The sequence below is a fragment of the Lytechinus variegatus genome, chromosome 2 (assembly GCF_018143015.1).
Source record: "Lytechinus variegatus isolate NC3 chromosome 2, Lvar_3.0, whole genome shotgun sequence".
In the NCBI taxonomy this organism is placed as follows: Eukaryota; Metazoa; Echinodermata; class Echinoidea; order Temnopleuroida; family Toxopneustidae; genus Lytechinus; species Lytechinus variegatus.
Genome location: NC_054741.1, coordinates 65,351,754 through 65,369,894, shown reverse-complemented (window position 1 = coordinate 65,369,894; position 18,141 = coordinate 65,351,754). Strand labels below are relative to the sequence as shown.

Here is an 18,141-nt window from a genome sequence, read left to right as displayed (position 1 = left end):
ACGTCTTTCTTAATGACTATGTTGGCGAGAAGAGCTCAAAACCAGAGAGATTCGACAGAAACGTGCATGACGGTCCTGAAATCAGACCTAAAGAGGAAAACATCCATCCTTTGATAATCCAAAATTAAAATTTGAGAATGCCAGTTAATTAGGGTTTAGACAAACGGACCACAGTGATGTACATATTGAGATAAATGTTGAATAAAGAAAGACGTTGTCCTCATCACTATAATCATGTTTTCTGAAAAGATGTCTTTTAAAAACTGTTTAACTGATCATTCTTTTCAATTTTGTTTTCTTTTTTTTTTCTCCATGCGGGTCTGGCTTCAAAACCGTATTGCACGTGTCCGTCGAGTCTCTCTTTTTTCATGCTCTGCTCACCAGCCAGTAATCAAGAAAGACGTCTACAAGACTACAACCCTCGCCTTCATTAAACTAACGAAGTCACTTTGTCTGTCGTAAGCCGTAAGCGGTCGATGTCAGAGTCAACGACAGTTGAACGGGATTTTAAAAAGAAGTAACTAAAACAAAAGAAAAAAAATACATGTAATTTCAGGGAAGACCAGAAGGGTGGGGCCAAAGGAATAAATCAAAAATAGAGAGAAAAGGGTAGGAACAAAATGGGGGGGGGTGACGTGTTGTGCTTATATAGCGTAATTTCAATTTTTTTTCCTTTATATTATCTTTCTATTTATCAGTCAATTTGTTTATTTATTTCTATCTATATCTCTATCAATCTATCTTTCTATCTATATTAGAATTCTTCTATATCTATTCACTAATCTATCTATATATATCTACTTCTTTAATTCTAGCCTACACTTCAGTTTATTTCCCATTTTCTCTGACTATATCATCTTTATCATTTTTTCACCAATCTCTTCAGTTGTGTCCTCGTATCTCTCTATCTCCTCTTTCGTCCCTATAACTTATATCGATGTCTATTTCAAAATATCAAACGAAGCCCTCCATATTTTCTTTGACAATTTAAACGTTCATTAGTATACAGTGTCATTAAGAAAGCATAAATAATGAATGGTAGAAAAGAAGACATTGATACTGTTTCTAAACAGGAGATTATAAGCCTATTCATCTAGCGACCGATAAAGGATATAGTTTGAATAGATTTCAATCTGCCCGAGTACGCCGGCAAGGATTAAACTATTACTATACTGCTAACTGAAACCTTCCCGTAATCCCATTGGCTGTCTTCATTGACCAATAGAAAATTGCGTGCACTGAATAGAAAGCGGGTTAAGGCAAGCTAGTAATCCTATTGGCTACCCTAATTAACCAATAGAAAAGTGCGTGCACGGAGCCCAATGTTGATAGGACGTCGAAGTGTCAACAATAATAAACATCATTCTGTATAATAGCTTATAGAATAACGAACAAGTTCATCATCTACTCCAAACAAGCAATAATTATCTTTTATTGAGTTTATATCAAGCTCATTATCAGAATGGCCGATTTGATCATGACTGCTCATGCTTCATCGAATAGGATTTCTTCCAAACGCCCTCGTCGTCGACGTCCAACCGTCTTCACCGATTTACAGCTGAGGATTCTGGAAACAGTGTTCAACGACAACCAGTATCCTGATATCACAACTAGAGAACAACTGGCTTCAAGTCTGCAGCTTAAAGAAGACAGAGTTACGGTAAATATCGTTATCATTACTGATAACACAAAGAATACTAACTTTGCAAATTTAAAGTGTTAAGAGATCAGAGAGCAAATTGTTCTTTTTTTTTTTTGGGGGGGGGGATAAAACATCGATCCTTCGTAAATCAATCTTTATAGAACACCAGATAATTATGGAATTCGTAAACGGACCACATGCAGTGTTGAGATATATGTTGAAGAAAGAAAGTAGTTGTCATCAATAAAATCATGTTTTCTGAAACTGTTTCACTGATCATTTCTTTCAATTTTGTTTTCTCTCCTCTCCAGGTCTGGTTTCAGAACCGTCGTGCACGTGTCCGTCGAGCCTCTCTTGTTTCATTCTCTGCTCACCTACCAGTCATTGAGAAAGACGTCGACAACTCCGCCTTCAACCATCTAACGAAGTCGACTTATCGTTCGTAAGACGTAAGCGGAAGAACCCGTGCGACGTCGATGAGGTCAACCAGACGACACCTCCTACAAAGAAGTTGGGCGTCGTGTCATCCAAGTTCTCTGTCGACTTTCTCGCTGAAAGCAGTCGATCGACGTCAGAGTCAACGACAGTTTCATCGGACCCACATCTTCAATGTCATGGCGTCACTCAGCTCCACCGCACGACATCGCGTGATTCAACGAAAGGCGCCACCAGTCCATTGATGTCAGTAGACTTTCTCTCTCGTAGCAGTCGCTCTCCTCCTTCTCGCGCTGAGTATCTTCACCGAACACCGTCTTCATTCTACACACCGATGAGTTATCATCCGTATGTCTTCTGCATCAACTTCTAGGCACTGACTGAATGAACCCACGAACTCTCAAAACAGAAAGAAATGTTTAATTGCTGTTATAATTCTTGCCAATTGCAGTAATATTGACCATGTTAATGCTCATTTGTCCTTAATGTAATATTTTGCCGCACTATTGACATGAATAGCATTGGTCGAATAAAATGTTTAAATTCAACTGTGAAATATATCTTGTTATTGTTGTTATTGTTTTATATTTGAAAGGTTAGAAAGAGTCAAATGATTGATGAAGTTTATTTGTTTTTCATGAAGGGAGCATGCGAGTCCTAACGATATACCTACAATGTCGAATCCTCTTTCCCTTAATTTTCTTCTCATGCACCTATTTTTAATACATCAATGAATATCTCCCAATAATTGTGTTTTGCCGTGAAAGAGTTTAGTCGGAAAGGCCACCTAATTACCAAAAATTGAAAGAAAGAGAGGGAAAGAGGCTGATAAATGAAGAAGAATAGAAGATGTCAAAAGACAAAATGAGAATGGAAAGTAAAGGAAGAAGAAATGAAAGTAAAGGTGAAAACTGGAGAGAGAAAGGGGAAGATAGAAAAGGATACACGGGAGTTTAAAAAGGAATAAATAAAACAAAAGAAAAAATTAAGACATGTAATTTCAGGGAAGACCAGAAGGGTGGGTGTAAAGGAAGGAATAAAAAATAAATGGAAAAAGGAGTTAGGAACAAGGGGGGTGCCTATATAGCATAATTTGAAAATATATTTCTTGATATCTTTCTATTTATCTATCGATTTATTTATTTATATATACATATTCTATCAATCTATCTATCTGTCTATTCATCTATCTATCTATCTAGCTATGTAGGTATCTATCTATTTTAACATTCATCTATAAATTTATCTTTTCATTCATCTGTCTATTTGGTTGCAAAAGAGGTTGCATTTCTGACCATTCCGATAAAAAAACACGTTTTTATTCTCACTTATTGCAATATTCTTATGAGAAACTAAATTGTCATGACGTACTACCCAATCATGTGAACATAAAATTGGGTATAAAAGAAATCTACCTGTCTTCACTTTTTTTCTATATATTCTTTTAAAAATCATCATTGTGGACCTAACCCCTTTTGCAAGCGAACTGAAATGAATCCGATCTATTTTTAGTAAAAAAAAAATATTTTTCTCTGCCAGTTTTATTCATGTTTGCGAAACTAAATTTCCATGATACCCTACCATGAGAACATAAAATTGGGTCTAAAAGAAATCTACCTGTTTTCATATTTTGTAAATATTTTTCCCAAAAAAATCTGTGTTGACCTTTTGCAACCAAACTGAATTGGACCGAACCCCTTTTGAAAAGAAAAGTGATTTTTCTTTGCCATTTTACATCATTTTTAATGGGAATTTCAACTTTTCTTTGGCATCATCTGAAGAGCTACTGAAAATATACACATTGAGACAATAAAAATCAATTTTGATGAAAAGTGGACCTAACCCCTTTTGCAAGTGAGCTCTTCTGATATCTATAATTTAATTATAACCTACATTTCAGTTTATTTCCCCTTTTCTCTGACTATAATATATCATCGTTTTTCAAGCATCTCTTTTTTTTCCTCGTATCTCTCTATCCCTTCTTTCGTCCCCTATAACTTATATCGATGTCTATTTCAAAATATCAAACGAAGCCGTCCATATTTTCTTTGACAATTTAAACGTCCATTAGTATACAGTGTCATTAAGAAAGCAAAAATAATGAATGGAAGAGAAGAAGATATTGATACTGTTTCTAAACAGGAGATTATAAGCCTATTCATCTAGAGACCGATAAACGATGTAGTTTGAATAGATTTCAATCTGCCCGAGTACGCCGGCAAGGATTAAACGATTACTATACTGCTAACTGAAACCTTCCCGTAATCCCATTGGCTGTCTTCATTGACCAATAGAAAATTGCGTGCACTGAATAGAAAGCGGGTTAAGGCAAGCTAGTAATCCTATTGGCTACCCTAATTGACCAATAGAAATGTGCGTGCATGGAGCCCAACGTTGATAGGACGTCGAAGTGTCAACAATACTAAACATCATTCTGTAATAGCTTATAGAACAACGAACAAGTTCATCATCTACTCCAAACAAGCAATAATTATCTTTTATTGAGTTTATATCAAGCTCATTATCAGAATGACCGATTTCATCATGACTGCTCATGCTTCATCGAATGGGGTTCCTTCCAAACGCCCTCGTCGTCGACGTCCAACCGTCTTCACCGATTTACAGCTGAGGATTCTGGAGACAGTGTTCAACGACAACCAGTATCCTGATATCACGACTAGAGAACAACTGGCTTCAAGTCTGCAGCTTAAAGAAGACAGAATTATGGTAAATGGAATTACTGATAATACAAAGAAAACTAACATCGCAAATCCAAAATGTTAAGATATCAGAGAGCAAATTGTTCCTTTTTTGGGAGGGGGTAAAACATCGATCCTTGATAAATCGATCTTTATAGAACGCCAGATAATCATGGAATTCGTAAACGGACCACTGACAGTGTTGAGATAAATGTTGAATAAAGAAAATAGTTCTCATCAATAAAATCATATTTTCTGAAAATGTTTAAACTGTTTCACTGATCATTTCTTTCAATTTTGTTTTCTCTCCTCTCCAGGTCTGGTTTCAGAACCGTCGTGCACGTGTCCGTCGAGCCTCTCTTGTTTCATGCTCTGCTCACCAACCAGTCATTGAGAAAGACGTCGACAACTCCCGCCTTCAACCATCTAACGAAGTCGACTTATCGTTCGTAAGACGTAAGCGGAAGACACCGTGCGACGTCGATGAGGTCAACCAGACGACACCTCCTACAAAGAAGTTGGGCGTCGTGTCATCCAAGTTCTCTGTCGACTTTCTCGCTGAAAGCAGTCGATCGACGTCAGAGTCAACGACAGTTTCATCGGACCCACATCTTCAATGTCATGGCGTCACTCAGCTCCACCGCACGACATCGCGTGATTCAACGAAAGGCGCCACCAGTCCATTGATGTCAGTAGACTTTCTCTCTCGTAGCAGTCGCTCTCCTTCTCCCTCTCGCGCTGAGTATCTTCACCGAACACCGTCTTTATTCTACACACCGATGAGTTATCATCCGTATGTCTTCTGCATCAACTTCTAGGCACTGACTGAATGAACCCACGAACTCTCAAAACAGAAAGAAATGTTTAATTGCTGTTATAATTCTTGCCAATTGCAGTAATGTTGACCATGTTAATGCTCATTTGTCCTTAATGTAATATTTTGCCGCACTATTGACATGAATAGCATTGGTCGAATAAAATGTTTAAATTCAACTGTGAAATATATCTTGTTATTGTTGTTATGTTTGAAAGGTTAGAAAGAGTCAAATGATTGATGAAGTTTATTTGTTTTTCATGAAGGGAGCATGCGAGTCCTAACGATATACCTACAATGTCGAATCCTCTTTCCCTTAATTTTCTTCTCATGCACCTCTTTTTAATACATCAATGAATATCTCCCAATAATTGTGTTTTGCCGTGAAAGAGTTTAGTCGGAAAGGCCACCTAATTACCAAAAATTGAAAGAAAGAGAGGGAAAGAGGCTGATAAATGAAGAAGAATAGAAGATGTCAAAAGAACAAAATGAGAATGGAAAGTAAAGGAAAAAGAAATGAAAGTGAAGGTGAAAACTGGAGAGAGAAAGGGGAAGAAAGAAAAGGTGTGAAAAGGATACACGGGAGTTTAAAAAGGAATACATAAAACAAAAGAAAAAATTAAGACATGTAATTTCAGGGAAGACCAGAAGGGTGGGTGTAAAGGAAGGAATAAAATAAATGGAAAAAGGAGTTAGGAACAAGGGGGTGCCTATATAGCATAATTTGAAAATATATTATTCTTGATATCTTTCTATTTATCTATCGATTTATTTATTTATATATACATATTCTATCAATCTATCTATCTGTCTATTCATCTATCTATCTATCTAGCTATGTAGGTATCTCCATTATAACATTCATCTATAAATTTATCTTTTCATTCATCTGTCTATTTGGTTGCAAAAGAGGTTGCATTTCTGACCATTCCGATAAAAAAAAACGTTTTTATTCTCACTTATTGCAATATTCTTATGAGAAACTAAATTGTCATGACGTACTACCCAATCATGTGAACATAAAATTGGGTATAAAAGAAATCTACCTGTCTTCACTTTTTTTCTATATATTCTTTAAAAAATCATCATTGTGGACCTAACCCCTTTTGCAAGCGAACTGAAATGAATCCGATCTATTTTAATAAAAAAAAAATATTTTTCTTTGCCAATTTTATTCATGTTTGCGAAACTAAATTTCCATGAAACCCTACCATGAGAACATAAACTTGGGTCTAAAAGAAATAACTGTTTTCATATTTGTAAATATTTTTTCCCAAAAAAAATCTGTGTTGACCTTTTGCAACCAAACTGAATTGGACCGAACCCCTTTTGAAAAGAAAAGTGATTTTTCTTTGCCATTTTACATCATTTTTAATGGGAATTTCAACTTTTCTTTGGCATCATCTGAAGAGCTACTGAAAATATACACATTGAGACAATAAAAATCAATTTTGATGAAAAGTGGACCTAACCCCTTTTGCAAGTGAGCTCTTCTTATATCTATGTATTTAATTATAACCTACATTTCAGTTTATTTCCCCTTTTCTCTGACTATAATATATCATCGTTTTCAAGCATCTCTTTTTTTTCCTCGTATCTCTCTATCCCTTCTTTCGTCCCCTATAACTTATATCGATGTCTATTTCAAAATATCAAACGAAGACGTCCATATTTTCTTTGACAATTTAAACGTCCATTAGTATACAGTGTCATTAAGAAAGCAAAAATAATGAATGGAAGACAAGAAGATATTGATACTGTTTCTAAACAGGAGATTATAAGCCTATTCATCTAGAGACCGATAAAGGATGTAGTTTGAATAGATTTCAATCTGCCCGAGTACGCGGCAAGGATTAAACGATTACTATACTGCTAACTGAAGCCTTCCCGTAATCCCATTGGCTGTCTTCATTGACCAATAGAAAATTGCGTGCACTGAATAGAAAGCGGGTTAAGGCAAGCTAGTAATCCTATTGGCTACCCTAATTGACCAATAGAAAAGTGCGTGCATGGAGCCCAACGTTGATAGGACGTCGAAGTGTCAACAATACTAAACATCATTCTGTAATAGCTTATAGAACAACGAACAAGTTCATCATCTACTCCAAACAAGCAATAATTATCTTTTATTGAGTTTATATCAAGCTCATTATCAGAATGACCGATTTCATCATGACTGCTCATGCTTCATCGAATGGGGTTCCTTCCAAACGCCCTCGTCGTCGACGTCCAACCGTCTTCACCGATTTACAGCTGAGGATTCTGGAGACAGTGTTCAACGACAACCAGTATCCTGATATCACGACTAGAGAACAACTGGCTTCAAGTCTGCAGCTTAAAGAAGACAGAATTATGGTAAATGGAATTACTGATAACCAAAGAAAACTAACATCGCAACTCCAAAATGTTAAGATATCAGAGAGCAAATTGTTCCGTTTTTGGGAGGGGGTAGTAAAATATCGATCCTTGATAAATCGATCTTTATAGAACGCCAGATAATCATGGAATTCGTAAACGGACCACTGACAGTGTTGAGATAAATGTTGAATAAAGAAAATAGTTCTCATCAATAAAATCATATTTTCTGAAAATGTTTAAACTGTTTCACTGATCATTTCTTTCAATTTTGTTTTCTCTCCTCTCCAGGTCTGGTTTCAGAACCGTCGTGCACGTGTCCGTCGAGCCTCTCTTGTTTCATGCTCTGCTCACCAACCAGTCATTGAGAAAGACGTCGACAACTCCCGCCTTCAACCATCTAACGAAGTCGACTTATCGTTCGTAAGACGTAAGCGGAAGACACCGTGCGACGTCGATGAGGTCAACCAGACGACACCTCCTACAAAGAAGTTGGGCGTCGTGTCATCCAAGTTCTCTGTCGACTTTCTCGCTGAAAGCAGTCGATCGACGTCAGAGTCAACGACAGTTTCATCGGACCCACATCTTCAATGTCATGGCGTCACTCAGCTCCACCGCACGACATCGCGTGATTCAACGAAAGGCGCCACCAGTCCATTGATGTCAGTAGACTTTCTCTCTCGTAGCAGTCGCTCTCCTTCTCCCTCTGGCGCTGAGTATCTTCACCGAACACCGTCTTCATTCTACACACCGATGAGTTATCATCCGTATGTCTTCTGCATCAACTTCTAGGCACTGACTGAATGAACCCACGAACTCTCAAAACAGAAAGAAATGTTTAATTGCTGTTATAATTCTTGCCAATTGCAGTAATATTGACCATGTTAATGCTCATTTGTCCTTAATGTAATATTTTGCCGCACTATTGACATGAATAGCATTGGTCGAATAAAATGTTTAAATTCAACTGTGAAATATATCTTGTTATTGTTTTATATTTGAAAGGTTAGAAAGAGTCAAATGATTGATGAAGTTTATTTGTTTTTCATGAAGGGAGCATGCGAGTCCTAACGATATACCTATAATGTCGAATCCTCTTTCCCTTAATTTTCTTCTCATGCACCTATTTTTAATACATCAATGAATATCTCCCAATAATTGTGTTTTGCCGTGAAAGAGTTTAGTCGGAAAGGCCACCTAATTACCAAAAATTGAAAGAAAGAGAGGGAAAGAGGCTGATAAATGAAGAAGAATAGAAGATGTCAAAAGACAAAATGAGAATGGAAAGTAAAGGAAGAAGAAATGAAAGTAAAGGTGAAAACTGGAGAGAGAAAGGGGAAGATAGAAAAGGGGTGAAAAGGATACACGGGAGTTTAAAAAGGAATAAATAAAACAAAAGAAAAAATTAAGACATGTAATTTCAGGGAAGACCAGAAGGGTGGGTGTAAAGGAAGGAATAAAAAATAAATGGAAAAAGGAGTTAGGAACAAGGGGGTGCCTATATAGCATAATTTGAAAATATATTATTCTTGATATCTTTCTATTTATCTATCGATTTATTTATTCATATATACATATTCTATCAATCTATCTATCTGTCTATTCATCTATCTATCTATCTATGTAGGTATCTATCTATTTTAACATTCATCTATAAATTTATCTTTTCATTCATCTGTCTATTTGGTTGCAAAAGAGGTTGCATTTCTGACCATTCCGATAAAAAAACACGTTTTTATTCTCACTTATTGCAATATTCTTATGAGAAACTAAATTGTCATGACGTACTACCCAATCATGTGAACATAAAATTGGGTATAAAAGAAATCTACCTGTCTTCACTTTTTTTCTATATATTCTTTTAAAAATCATCATTGTGGACCTAACCCCTTTTGCAAGCGAACTAAATGAATCCGATCTATTTTTAGTAAAAAAAAATATTTTTCTCTGCCAGTTTTATTCATGTTTGCGAAACTAAATTTCCATGATACCCTACCATGAGAACATAAAATTGGGTCTAAAAGAAATCTACCTGTTTTCATATTTTGTAAATATTTTTTCCCAAAAAAAATCTGTGTTGACCTTTTGCAACCAAACTGAATTGGACCGAACCCCTTTTGAAAAGAAAAGTGATTTTTCTTTGCCATTTTACATCATTTTTAATGGGAATTTCAACTTTTCTTTGGCATCATCTGAAGAGCTACTGAAAATATACACATTGAGACAATAAAAATCAATTTTGATGAAAAGTGGACCTAACCCCTTTTGCAAGTGAGCTCTTCTTATATCTATGTATTTAATTATAACCTACATTTCAGTTTATTTCCCCCTTTTCTCTGACTATAATATATCATCGTTTTTCAAGCATCTCTTTTTTTCCTCGTATCTCTCTGTCCCTTCTTTCGTCCCCTATAACTTATATCGATGTCTATTTCAAAATATCAAACGAAGCCGTCCATATTTTCTTTGACAATTTAAACGTCCATTAGTATACAGTGTCATTAAGAAAGCAAAAATAATGAATGGAAGAGAAGAAGATGTTGATACTGTTTCTAAACAGGAGATTATAAGCCTATTCATCTAGAGACCGATAAAGGATGTAGTTTGAATACATTTCAATCTGCCCGAGTACGCCGGCAAGGATTAAACGATTACTATACTGCTAACTGAAACCTTCCCGTAATCCCATTGGCTGTCTTCATTGACCAATAGAAAATTGCGTGCACTGAATAGAAAGCGGGTTAAGGCAAGCTAGTAATCCTATTGGCTACCCTAATTGACCAATAGAAAAGTGCGTGCATGGAGCCCAATGTTGATAGGACGTCCAAGTGTCAACAATACTAAACATCATTCTGTAATAGCTTATAGAACAACGAACAAGTTCATCATCTACTCCAAACAAGCAATAATTATCTTTTATTGAGTTTATATCAAGCTCATTATCAGAATGACCGATTTCATCATGACTGCTCATGCTTCATCGAATGGGGTTCCTTGCAAACGCCCTCGTCGTCGACGTCCAACCGTCTTCAACGATTTACAGCTGAGGATTCTGGAGACAGTGTTCAACGACAACCAGTATCCTGATATCACGACTAGAGAACATCTGGCTTCAAGTCTGCAGCTTCAAGAAGACAGAATTATGGTAAATGGAATTACTGATAATACAAAGAAAACTAACATCGCAAATCCAAAATGTTAAGATATCAGAGAGCAAATTGTTCCTTTTTTGGGGAGGGGGTAAAACATCGATCCTTGATAAATCGATCTTTATAGAACGCCAGATAATCATGGAATTCGTAAACGGACCACTGACAGTGTTGAGATAAATAAAGAAAATAGTTCTCATCAATAAAATCGTATTTTCTGAAAATGTTTAAACTGTTTCACTGATCATTTCTTTCGATTTTGTTTTCTCTCCTCTCCAGGTCTGGTTTCAGAACCGTCGTGCACGTGTCCGTCGAGCCTCTCTTGTTTCATGCTCTGCTCACCAACCAGTCATTGAGAAAGACGTCGACAACTCCCGCCTTCAACCATCTAACGAAGTCGACTTATCGTTCGTAAGACGTAAGCGGAAGACACCGTGCGACGTCGATGAGGTCAACCAGACGACACCTCCTACAAAGAAGTTGGGCGTCGTGTCATCCAAGTTCTCTGTCGACTTTCTCGCTGAAAGCAGTCGATCGACGTCAGAGTCAACGACAGTTTCATCGGACCCACATCTTCAATGTCATGGCGTCACTCAGCTCCACCGCACGACATCGCGTGATTCAACGAAAGGCGCCACCAGTCCATTGATGTCAGTAGACTTTCTCTCTCGTAGCAGTCGCTCTCCTTCTCCCTCTCGCGCTGAGTATCTTCACCGAACACCGTCTTTATTCTACACACCGATGAGTTATCATCCGTATGTCTTCTGCATCAACTTCTAGGCACTGACTGAATGAACCCACGAACTCTCAAAACAGAAAGAAATGTTTAATTGCTGTTATAATTCTTGCCAATTGCAGTAATGTTGACCATGTTAATGCTCATTTGTCCTTAATGTAATATTTTGCCGCACTATTGACATGAATAGCATTGGTCGAATAAAATGTTTAAATTCAACTGTGAAATATATCTTGTTATTGTTTTATATTTGAAAGGTTAGAAAGAGTCAAATGATTGATGAAGTTTATTTGTTTTTCATGAAGGGAGCATGCGAGTCCTAACGATATACCTACAATGTCGAATCCTCTTTCCCTTAATTTTCTTCTCATGCACCTATTTTTAATACATCAATGAATATCTCCCAATAATTGTGTTTTGCCGTGAAAGAGTTTAGTCGGAAAGGCCACCTAATTACCAAAAATTGAAAGAAAGAGAGGGAAAGAGGCTGATAAATAAAGAGAATAGAAGATGTCAAAAGACAAAATGAGGATGGAAAGTAAAGGAAGAAGAAATGAAAGTAAAGGTGAAAACTGGAGAGAGAAAGGGGGAAGATAGAAAAGGATACACGGGAGTTTAAAAAGGAATAAATAAAACAAAAGAAAAAATAAGACATGTAATTTCAGGAAGACCAGAAGGGTGGGTGTAAAGGAAGGAATGAAAAATAAATGGAAAAAGGAGTTAGGAACAAGGGGGGTGCCTATATAGCATAATTTGAAAATATATTTCTTGATATCTTTCTATTTATCTATCGATTTATTTATTTATATAACATATTCTATCAATCTATCTATCTGTCTATTCATCTATCTATCTATCTAGCTATGTAGGTATCTATCTATTTTAACATTCATCTATAAATTTATCTTTTCATTCATCTGTCTATTTGGTTGCAAAAGAGGTTGCATTTCTGACCATTCCGATAAAAAAAACACGTTTTTATTCTCACTTATTGCAATATTCTTATGAGAAACTAAATTGTCATGACGTACTACCCAATCATGTGAACATAAAATTGGGTATAAAAGAAATCTACCTGTCTTCACTTTTTTTCTATATATTCTTTTAAAAATCATCATTGTGGACCTAACCCCTTTTGCAAGCGAACTGAAATGAATCCGATCTATTTTTAGTAAAAAAAAGTATTTTTCTCTGCCAGTTTTATTCATGTTTGCGAAACTAAATTTCCATGATACCCTACCATGAGAACATAAAATTGGGTCTAAAAGAAATCTACCTGTTTTCATATTTTGTAAATATTTTTTCCCAAAAAAAATCTGTGTTGACCTTTTGCAACCAAACTGAATTGGACCGAACCCCTTTTGAAAAGAAAAGTGATTTTTCTTTGCCATTTTACATCATTTTAATGGGAATTTCAACTTTTCTTTGGCATCATCTGAAGAGCTACTGAAAATATACACATTGAGACAATAAAAATCAATTTTGATGAAAAGTGGACCTAACCCCTTTTGCAAGTGAGCTCTTCTTATATCTATGTATTTAATTATAACCTACATTTCAGTTTATTTCCCCTTTTCTCTGACTATAATATATCATCGTTTTTCAAGCATCTCTTTTTTTTCCTCGTATCTCTCTATCCCTTCTTTCGTCCCTAACTTATATCGATGTCTATTTCAAAATATCAAACGAAGCCGTCCATATTTTCTTTGACAATTTAAACGTCCATTAGTATACAGTGTCATTAAGAAAGCAAAAATAATGAATGGAAGACAAGAAGATATTGATACTGTTTCTAAACAGGAGATTATAAGCCTATTCATCTAGAGACCGATAAAGGATGTAGTTTGAATAGATTTCAATCTGCCCGAGTACGCCGGCAAGGATTAAACGATTACTATACTGCTAACTGAAACCTTCCCGTAATCCCATTGGCTGTCTTCATTGACCAATAGAAAATTGCGTGCACTGAATAGAAAGCGGGTTAAGGCAAGCTAGTAATCCTATTGGCTACCCTAATTGACCAATAGAAAAGTGCGTGCATGGAGCCCAATGTTGATAGGACGTCGAAGTGTCAACAATACTAAACATCATTCTGTAATAGCTTATAGAACAACGAACAAGTTCATCATCTACTCCAAACAAGCAATAATTATCTTTTATTGAGTTTATATCAAGCTCATTATCAGAATGACCGATTTCATCATGACTGCTCATGCTTCATCGAATGGGGTTCCTTCCAAACGCCCTCGTCGTCGACGTCCAACCGTCTTCACCGATTTACAGCTGAGGATTCTGGAGACAGTGTTCAACGACAACCAGTATCCTGATATCACGACTAGAGAACAACTGGCTTCAAGTCTGCAGCTTAAAGAAGACAGAATTATGGTAAATGGAATTACTGATAACACAAAGAAAACTAACATCGCAAATCCAAAATGTTAAGATATCAGAGAGCAAATTGTTCCTTTTTTGGGGAGGGGGTAAATATCGATCCTTGATAAATCGATCTTTATAGAACGCCAGATAATCATGGAATTCGTAAACGGACCACTGACAGTGTTGAGATAAATGTTGAATAAAGAAAATAGTTCTCATCAATAAAATCATATTTTCTGAAAATGTTTAAACTGTTTCACTGATCATTACTTTCAATTTTGTTTTCTCTCCTCTCCAGGTCTGGTTTCAGAACCGTCGTGCACGTGTCCGTCGAGCCTCTCTTGTTTCATGCTCTGCTCACCAACCAGTCATTGAGAAAGACGTCGACAACTCCCGCCTTCAACCATCTAACGAAGTCGACTTATCGTTCGTAAGACGTAAGCGGAAGACACCGTGCGACGTCGATGAGGTCAACCAGACGACACCTCCTACAAAGAAGTTGGGCGTCGTGTCATCCAAGTTCTCTGTCGACTTTCTCGCTGAAAGCAGTCGATCGACGTCAGAGTCAACGACAGTTTCATCGGACCCACATCTTCAATGTCATGGCGTCACTCAGCTCCACCGCACGACATCGCGTGATTCAACGAAAGGCGCCACCAGTCCATTGATGTCAGTAGACTTTCTCTCTCGTAGCAGTCGCTCTCCTTCTCCCTCTGGCGCTGAGTATCTTCACCGAACACCGTCTTCATTCTACACACCGATGAGTTATCATCCGTATGTCTTCTGCATCAACTTCTAGGCACTGACTGAATGAACCCACGAACTCTCAAAACAGAAAGAAATGTTTAATTGCTGTTATAATTCTTGCCAATTGCAGTAATATTGACCATGTTAATGCTCATTTGTCCTTAATGTAATATTTTGCCGCACTATTGACATGAATAGCATTGGTCGAATAAAATGTTTAAATTCAACTGTGAAATATATCTTGTTATTGTTTTATATTTGAAAGGTTAGAAAGAGTCAAATGATTGATGAAGTTTATTTGTTTTTCATGAAGGGAGCATGCGAGTCCTAACGATATACCTATAATGTCGAATCTCTTTCCCTTAATTTTCTTCTCATGCACCTATTTTTAATACATCAATGAATATCTCCAATAATTGTGTTTTGCCGTGAAAGAGTTTAGTCGGAAAGGCCACCTAATTACCAAAAATCGAAAGAAAGAGAGGGAAAAAGACTGATAAATGAATAAGAATAGAAGTTGTCAAAAGACAAAATGAGGATGGAAAGTAAAGGAAGAAGAAAATGAAAGTAAGGTGAAAACTGGAGAGAGAAAGGGGAAGATAGAAAAGGATACACGGGAGTTTAAAAAGGAATAAATCAAACAAAAGAAAAAATTAAGACATGTAATTTCAGGGAAGACCAGAAGGGTGGGTGTAAAGGAAGGAATGAAAATAAATGGAAAAAGGAGTTAGGAACAAGGGGGTGCCTATATAGCATAATTTGAAAATATATTTCTTGATATCTTTCTATTTATCTATCGATTTATTTATTTTATATATACATATTCTATCAATCTATCTATCTGTCTATTCATCTATCTATCTATCTAGCTATGTAGGTATCTATCTATTTTAACATTCATCTATAAATGTATCTTTCATTCATCTGTCTATTTGGTTGCAAAAGAGGTTGCATTTCTGACCATTCCGATAAAAAAACACGTTTTTATTCTCACTTATTGCAATATTCTTATGAGAAACTAAATTGTCATGACGTACTACCCAATCATGTGAACATAAAATTGGGTATAAAAGAAATCTGTCTTCACTTTTTTCTATATATTCTTTTAAAAATCATCATTGTGGACCTAACCCCTTTTGCAAGCGAACTGAAATGAATCCGATCTATTTTTAGTAAAAAAAAAATATTTTTCTCTGCCAGTTTTATTCATGTTTGCGAAACTAAATTTCCATGATACCCTACCATGAGAACATAAAATTGGGTCTAAAAGAAATCTACCTGTTTTCATATTTTGTAAATATTTTTCCCAAAAAAAATCTGTGTTGACCTTTTGCAACCAAACTGAATTGGACCGAACCCCTTTTGAAAAGAAAAGTGATTTTTCTTTGCCATTTTACATCATTTTTAATGGGAATTTCAACTTTTCTTTGGCATCATCTGAAGAGCTACTGAAAATATACACATTGAGACAATACATTTTGATGAAAAGTGGACCTAACCCCTTTTGCAAGTGAGCTCTTCTTATATCTATGTATTTAATTATAACCTACATATCAGTTTATTTCCCTTTTCTCTGACTATAATATATCATCGTTTTTCAAGCATCTCTTTTTTTTCCTCGTATCTCTCTATCCCTTCTTTCGTCCCCTATAACTTATATCGATGTCTATTTCAAAATATCAAACGAAGCCGTCCATATTTTCTTTGACAATTTAAACGTCCATTAGTATACAGTGTCATTAAGAAAGCAAAAATAATGAATGGAAGAAAAGAAGATATGATACTGTTTCTAAACAGGAGATTATAAGCCTATTCATCTAGAGACCGATAAAGGATGTAGTTTGAATAGATTTCAATCTGCCGAGTACGCGGCAAGGATTAAACGATTACTATACTGCTAACTGAAACCTTCCCGTAATCCCATTGGCTGTCTTCATTGACCATAGAAAATTGCGAGCACTGAATAGAAAGCGGGTTAAGGCAAGCTAGCTAGTAATCCTATGGCTACCCTAATTGACCAATAGAAAAGTGCGTGCACGGAGCCCAACGTTGATAGGACGTCGAAGTGTCGACAATATATAAACATCATTCTGTAATAGATTATAGAATAACGAACAAGTTCATCATCTACTCCAAAAAAGCAATAATTTCTTTTATTGAGTTTATATCAAGCTCATTATGAGAATGACCGATTTCATCATGACTGCTCATGCTTCATCGAATGGGGTTCCTTCCAAACGCCCTCGTCGTCGACCTCCAACCGTCTTCACCGATTTACAGCTGAGGATTCTGGAGACAGTGTTCAACGACAACCAGTATCCTGATATCACGACTAGAGAACAACTGGCTTCAAGTCTGCAGCTTAAAGAAGACAGAATTATGGTAAATGGAATTACTGATAATACAAAGAAAACTAACATCGCAAATCCAAAATGTTAAGATATCAGAGAGCAAATTGTTCCTTTTTTGGGAGGGGGTTAAAATATCGATCCTTGATAAATCGATCTTTATAGAACGCCAGATAATCATGGAATTCGTAAACGGACCACTGACAGTGTTGAGATAAATTTTGAATAAAGAAAATAGTTCTCATCAATAAAATCATATTTTCTGAAAATGTCTAAACTGTTTCACTGATCATTACTTTCAAATTTGTTTTCTTCCTCTCCAGGTCTGGTTTCAGAACCGTGTGCGTGTCCGTCGAGCCTCTCTTGTTTCATGCTCTGCTCACCAACCAGTCATTGAGAAAGACGTCGACAACTCCCTCTTCAACCATCTAACGAAGTCGACTTATCGTTCGTAAGACGTAAGCGGAAAACACCGTGCGATGTCGATGAGGTCAACCAGACGACACCTCCTACAAAGAAGTTGGGCGTCGTGTCATCCAAGTTCTCTGTCGACTTTCTCGCTGAAAGCAGTCGATCGACGTCAGAGTCAACGCCAGTTTCATCGGACCCACATCTTCAATGTCATGGGTCACTCAGCTCCACCGCACGACATCGCGTGATTCAACGAAAGGCGCACCAGTCCATTGATGTCAGTAGACTTTCTCTCTCGTAGCAGTCGCTCTCTTCTCCCTCTGGCGTGAGTATCTTCACCGAACACCGTCTTCATTCAACACACCGATGAGTTATCATCGTATGTCTTCTGCATCAACTTCTAGGCACTGACTGAATGAACCCACGAAA

At 36.6% G+C, this 18,141-nt stretch overlaps 4 protein-coding genes and 2 pseudogenes across 4 annotated transcripts; all 6 read left to right on the top strand.

Annotated features, from left to right (window-relative positions):
- Window positions 1-1,187: 1,187 nt before the first annotated feature.
- LOC121408674 lies at window positions 1,188-2,937 on the top strand (annotated as a pseudogene).
- A 1,567-nt stretch (window positions 2,938-4,504) lies between these two features.
- Window positions 4,505-5,791, top strand: LOC121408673 (diencephalon/mesencephalon homeobox protein 1-like). Its single transcript, XM_041600216.1, has 2 exons — window positions 4,505-4,804; window positions 5,094-5,791. Exons 1-2 carry the CDS (start codon window positions 4,607-4,609, stop codon window positions 5,592-5,594), a joined length of 699 nt encoding a protein of 232 aa, XP_041456150.1. The 5' UTR covers window positions 4,505-4,606; the 3' UTR covers window positions 5,595-5,791.
- Window positions 5,792-7,645: 1,854 nt separating this feature from the next.
- Window positions 7,646-8,957, top strand: LOC121409596 (diencephalon/mesencephalon homeobox protein 1-like). Its single transcript, XM_041601507.1, has 2 exons — window positions 7,646-7,945; window positions 8,237-8,957. The coding sequence occupies exons 1-2, from the start codon at window positions 7,748-7,750 to the stop codon at window positions 8,735-8,737; spliced, it is 699 nt and encodes a 232-aa protein (XP_041457441.1). The 5' UTR covers window positions 7,646-7,747; the 3' UTR covers window positions 8,738-8,957.
- Window positions 8,958-10,578: 1,621 nt separating this feature from the next.
- Window positions 10,579-12,319, top strand: LOC121409595 (diencephalon/mesencephalon homeobox protein 1-like). The gene is made up of 2 exons (XM_041601506.1): window positions 10,579-11,090; window positions 11,374-12,319. The coding sequence occupies exons 1-2, from the start codon at window positions 10,893-10,895 to the stop codon at window positions 11,872-11,874; spliced, it is 699 nt and encodes a 232-aa protein (XP_041457440.1). The 5' UTR covers window positions 10,579-10,892; the 3' UTR covers window positions 11,875-12,319.
- A 1,596-nt stretch (window positions 12,320-13,915) lies between these two features.
- On the top strand, window positions 13,916-15,225 carry LOC121409594 (diencephalon/mesencephalon homeobox protein 1-like). The gene is made up of 2 exons (XM_041601504.1): window positions 13,916-14,215; window positions 14,505-15,225. Exons 1-2 carry the CDS (start codon window positions 14,018-14,020, stop codon window positions 15,003-15,005), a joined length of 699 nt encoding a protein of 232 aa, XP_041457438.1. The 5' UTR covers window positions 13,916-14,017; the 3' UTR covers window positions 15,006-15,225.
- Window positions 15,226-17,127: 1,902 nt separating this feature from the next.
- Window positions 17,128-18,116, top strand: LOC121409593 (annotated as a pseudogene).
- Window positions 18,117-18,141: the final 25 nt, after the last annotated feature.